The following is a 5,672-nucleotide window of genomic DNA, read 5'->3' on the forward strand; positions in this document are numbered from 1 at the left end:
GAGGAGGGCTGGCAGGGCCCAACAAATTGATAAATGGTGGGTCAGCCCTGGGGGCAGGACAGCAGCTAGACTGGGCTGCCAAAGGGAACTTTAGCCTGGTCTGTGACATTTTAATTTTACACACACATACCTGCAGTGTCACTACTACATTTACAGCTCAAAGGTGAGGGTCTTCGATGGTGCTAAAGCACCAGGGGAGAGGCGGCTAAGGACAAGGAGGCTCGTGCAGGTTCCCCAGAGGGCGAGGGCAACTGTTAAGTCCCCAGCACCTAACAGGAGCTCAGTGGAGGCCATTGTTCTTCTAAGACAGACAAGGGCATTGAACAAGGCCAGCTCAGGGCAGTGCCAGGGTATGGCCTGCATCAGGGGCTGGAACTGGAAGGAGCCCAGTGGCTGCTTCAGTGTGCTATGTCCTTGAGGTCCCAGGGGGAGGGCTTGGGGGTGCTGACAGTGCATCCTGGAATTGAGGAGGGGGGAGTCAGTCACAGGGCTGCTGGCAGCCTCCACCCTTCTCGCCAACCCCATCTGGCTGGAAACCTAGGTGAGAAGCAGGGGTGGAGGAGAGGGCCTGTGCCAGGCTCAAAGGGTGGAGTGACTTGCCCAGTAAGGCGGGGCATAAGCCTGGGTCCCCTGACCCAGGTTCTCGCAAGCTCTGCCGTGGGAGATGCGACAGGCATGGCCCTGCCAGCCACTGGAGCAGCCGTGCGGGGTGAGGACAGCACCGTGCTTGCTCCCAGGCCCTCCAGTTTTAGGGCCCTTATTGGGCTGAGTGATAATCGGGCCACTGCCCACAGGGTGCCCTGCACCGCCCTGACCTGTGGGCTGAGTTCAGTGAATGGTGTGGTTCTTACACTCTGGTGACACCCGTACGATGTCGCCAGCTCACCCAGGGCCCGGGTTCAAATCTAGCCCTCACTCGACCAGCCCTGCTGCCGTGCTTGCCTCCTGCAGGCTCAGCCCTTTCCGTGAATGAGAACCAGCACCCTGTGCTGAGCTCCAGGGGCTGCAAACTGAACAGGCCCTTTTCCCTGCAATCCAACAGCAACCCTGGAGTGTGATTAGGGTCGTGATACGGATGAGGAAACTGAGGCTCAGTGAGAACGGACTTGCCTAGAATCAAGCAGAGGGGCCCTGCCTGCCACCAGAGCCCATGGCCCTTCCACTAGATTCAGGTTCTTCCAATAAACTGCCCTCTCCAGGGTTATAAAGACCTGTATCAACATTACCTCACTGTGTCCGCTTAACAGTCTTAGGAAGCGGGGTTAGTAGTAGCGAGCAGTGCGGACAGAACTTGCACGTCTGAAGCTAAAGTCTGCACCTGATCGACCCTCCACACCTGTCCCCAGGCTCCCTCTTCTCCTGGGGTGGTACCTGCAGCAAATGCTTGGTCCCACAGGGGCCTTCTGGCCCTCCAGGAGGCTGACAAACCAGACTGTGCTTGGGCAAATTTTCCAGCCTGTGATGCCCTATTGGGCCCCGAGTCTCCTGGCCCTGCAAGAAGGGACACTGTCTCTTTAAATTCCCCAGTAATGGCCTTGCCATTCACTTCCTGTGGGACCTCAGGGGAGTCAGATCATCTCTCATCTCTTGGAGCCTCTGCTTCCTGATCTACATGGCGAGCAAGGCCCCTACCCCGGGTGGTGATCGGTGTGGGTGGCAATGGGCAAGCGCAGGGTACCCGTATGCTCCGCTGGCACATGGGCATGGCTCTGCCAAGAGGAATGCTCTTCTGTGCCAGCCCTGGCCTCTCCTTCGGCCCACGGAGAAGGTCCTTGAGACCTTTCCTCTCCAAACAGCACCCTCGGGACTCCCTGGGGTCACTTTCCAAGCACGATTAGCAAGTGTCTGTGGTGACCCAACTCTGGGCAGCACGCACACATTTCTGCCCATCCTGCCCACAGTGTAGCTCTCATTCTCAGACACTGTGCTCCCTGCTTGAGGAAATAGGGGAAAGACAAAGCTTTGCATACAACGTGCCAGGAATGTTAATGAATACCCGGGGGGCCCCCCCACAGGCCAGGCCTTCTCCCCTTTCCCCACCCTGGCTGTGCACTGTCCATTAGGAAGCTTCAAGCAAACGCAGCCTCCCAGGCCTGCTGGATCAGAATCTCTGGGGCACCTGGAACTCTATTCCCACTCCCTCAGTGAGTTCCCTGGACTGAGCCAGGCTGAGACCTGCCTGCGGGAACTGCTAACTGTGGGGTCTCCTGCCAGCCTCCTCCACCTGGATTCCACCATTAGTGCTTCACTTCTTTGTGGTGAGCACTGTTCTTTCCTCGGGTCCTCCTTTTAAATGCCAGTTCCCCGGCAGGCAAATGTGATGCGCCTGGAGGACCAGACACCTTAGGGATTCTCAGACAGGCAACAGCGTGTCTGTAGGGCCTGGGTGCACGGACGAGCGGCTACAACTGCTGAGGCAGAGGGAGGCAGAGACAGTTTCCCAGAGCCGATGATAAGGATACAGAAGCTGAGAGAGACAGAGAAGCAAAAAGACAGACAGACAGAGAGACAGACAGACAGAAAGAGACAGTAAGTGAGCACGCCTGTGGGCATCATGCCCAGCATGGCAGCTGGACATTTTGGTTATCCAGTCAGTCAGTGAACAGCCATTGACTGGGCTCCTCTATCACGTGCCAAACGGTGCCAGGCACTGTGAGCACCGACACAGACCAGGTGCTGGAGAAGCCCTGTCTGGAGGAAGGGCACTGTGGGACTACAGAAGCAGCAGAGAAGAGGTGTTTCCCGGTCTGAGAGGGCGGGCCACTGTCAGGGAAGGCTTCTCGGCTCAGCAGGTGTCTGGGCCACTAAGAGTGAGGAGTCAGGCAGGGAGCAGGGAGGAGAGAACAGAGGGAGCAGTGGTTAGGGCCTATCACTCACAGGGCACTAGGGGACTAAGAGGAGAGCTGAGGCTGGAGAGGGGGCAGCAGGGTGAGGCCCGTGGGGGCACCTGTGGCTGGTAAGGCGTTTGGGCCACATAACAAGGGAGGGCTCACAGACCCCTCCAACACTGAATACTTCGCAGTGGGGTAAAGTTGGGGCTTCCAGGGGGCTCTCTCTCTCGAAGCTAAGTTCCCATGCTATCAACGTGATCCTGCTGGGTGACCCTGATCACCACCCAACTTCTCTGGACCTCAGAGGATGGTTCCATGCTCCCATGAAGTCTGCTCTGAGGAAGCTCATAGGTCACCCTGGCCAGCAGGGACCAAAGGCTCTCGGCTGGGGCCACATAGGGGGAAGACAGGGTCGTGGCTCAACAAGGACTGCCTCAGTGGAGGAGAGACACAGAGCCTGGCAGCTGCAATGTGCTATAGGAAGTGATGTGACAGAGACACAGCCTCCATCGTGCCATGGGACATGGTGGAGAGGGCCTTGTCAGTGTAGGGGGACCAGGGAGGGCTTGTTAGAGGAGGGGCCTAGGGCTGGCCAGTGGGTTTGGGCCTAGAAAAGGACAAAAGACAGATGGAGGGAGGGGTATCCCAGGCCACACATGGGGCGGCAGATGCTATGTTTCCTCTGTTTGTTCATACAGCCTGTGGCCCCTGTGCACCTGCTCTGTGGGAGGCAGAACGGGACACCCCTTGTTCAAGAGTGATATGAGTCAGATGATTGGGGCAGGGGCAATTCAGCCATCAGGAAAGGCCCCTCTGAGGGCCTGGTGTCTGCGCTCAGGCCTGGAGAGTGCAGAGGCGGCAGCCACACAGGACTAGCTGAGAGATGTTCTAGGCAGAGGAAAATGGGAGGTAAAAGGCCCTGAGGGGGTATGAATGCCCTGACTGAGGAACAGCCCAAAGGGGTGTGGCTACAGGGGGAAGGTGAGGGGGGAGTGGAGAAGGGGGCCCAAGGGGTAGATAGGACCTGGTCATGTATCAGGACTACTGGAGGGCACTGAGACGAGGGTGGCTTTACTCTGGGTGTGATACCACTGGAGATCTTAGAGAACCATGCCAGGACAGGACGGTTTAAACAAATCCTGCTGGCTGTGGTGTAGGCAAGACAGGAGGGCAGGAGTGGGTGCAGGGAGAGCAGGAGGAGACCACGTCGTCGGCCAGGGGAGAACTAAGGATGTGGCTGCGGGGTGAAAAGAAGTGAAGGCCCTATCATGGATCTTGGAGGCAGAACTGACTGGACGTGCAGGTGGACTGAGTGGGTGGGGGGAGGGAGGAGCCCAGGATGACCAGCTGAGGAGTCCTTGTGATCTGATACCCTCCTTCGCACCGGGCCCTGGGCACCCTCCAGCCTAATGTTTGGCTGGACTCAGCCACTGACTGTAGGACTGGGGTCTGATTTCAATGTAGCATCTTCTCCAAGAAGGAGAGTAGGCAGTTTTGGACCTGGCAGCCAGTTTTGGAAGCCAGCAGTCACCTCTCACGTGGAGGGGTGCACAGACCCATTGGCTCTGACCTGCCCCCTCGAGAGTCAGCTCGCCCATGTCTCCAGCCAGCTTCCTCACGCTCACAGCCTCGGAGTCTCCCTGGATGTCAGGCACTGCGTTCCGACGGCCTGTTCGGTCACAGGAGATGAAGTCCGAGTAGGAGGACTCGACCTCCATCATGCCTGTCGCATCATTCTCGAGCCTGTGGGGAGAGGCAGAGGTGAGTCCAGACGCTGGTGCAGAGGAGACTCAGCCCCAGCTCCCCAACTCTTTGACAAAATAACAGTTACTGCCTTTTTGGTTGGAGACAAAATAGAAAGCACAGAAAAGCACCAAGAACCAAGCAAGTCACCCATAATTCCACCACCCAGACAATCACTGTCAACATTTTAAAGAACATGCTATCAATATTTATCTAAGTCACTGATAAATATTTACACATTTGTCACTATTACGTGCCAGGCACTGACTAGGTGCTGCAGATACATCAGTGAACAAGTCACTATGGTCCTTGCCTTCAAGGAGCTTACAATCTAATAACTAAGTAGTTACCACAGTGCTCAGGGCTTCAGGGGAGATTGCAGGGTGCTGGAGTGACTACCAGGGCCTGGCCAAGGTTGGCAAGTGACATTTTAGCTGAGAACCAAGGATTAGTACACATTATCTAGGTGAAGAGTGAGAGGAAGAGCATCCCACAGAGGGGAACGGCATGAGTGAAGGCTCTAGGGAGTGGAAGGCATCATGCACCAGAAGAACAGAAAGAGCCTGGAGTGTGGCAGAAGAGGAACAGTGACAGGAAGGACACTGCTGAGGTAGGCAGGGACCAGATCACACCTGTAACTTGGCCTCTGAGGGGTTCTGGGTGAGGTCAGGAATGGTCAGATCTGCCCTCTACAAAGATGACTCTGGCATCTGTGTGGAGCAGGGCCTGGAGGGGGGCAAGTTAGGCAGCTCCTGCAGAAGTTCAGGTGCAAGAAGACGGTGGGTGGGAAAAGGTGGTGGTGGCCATCATATAGATTCTAGACGTATTTTGGAGGATGAATCAACAGGAGTTGGTGTATGACTGATGGGAAGTCAGGTTTTTGACCTGCAGAAGTAGGTAGGCAGAAGTATGGGTTACTGAGATGGGGAATGGGAGAGGAGGACTATTTTGAGGAGCGGAGGTGGAGTGGAGATTATGAGTTTTTTTTTTGTTGTTGTTGTTTTTTTGGCCCTCCAAGAAGAGAAGTAGAGTAGGTCCATGGTGATACAGGGTTGGAGCTCAGAAGAGGGACTTGAGGGAAAGGGGGAGGAAAGATAT

At 56.1% G+C, this 5,672-nt stretch overlaps 1 protein-coding gene across 1 annotated transcript; it reads right to left on the minus strand.

Annotated features, from left to right (window-relative positions):
• Positions 1-398: 398 nt before the first annotated feature.
• Positions 399-4,552, minus strand: LOC101352242 (cAMP-dependent protein kinase inhibitor gamma-like). Its single transcript, XM_012558676.1, has 2 exons — positions 4,402-4,552; positions 399-457 (listed from the first exon to the last, which is right to left on the minus strand). The coding sequence occupies exons 1-2, from the start codon at positions 4,550-4,552 to the stop codon at positions 399-401; spliced, it is 210 nt and encodes a 69-aa protein (XP_012414130.1).
• Between the last annotated feature and the right edge of the window lie 1,120 nt (positions 4,553-5,672).

Source organism: Trichechus manatus, unplaced genomic scaffold (genome assembly GCF_000243295.1).
Source record: "Trichechus manatus latirostris isolate Lorelei unplaced genomic scaffold, TriManLat1.0 scaffold00008, whole genome shotgun sequence".
NCBI classification, from domain to species: Eukaryota; Metazoa; Chordata; class Mammalia; order Sirenia; family Trichechidae; genus Trichechus; species Trichechus manatus.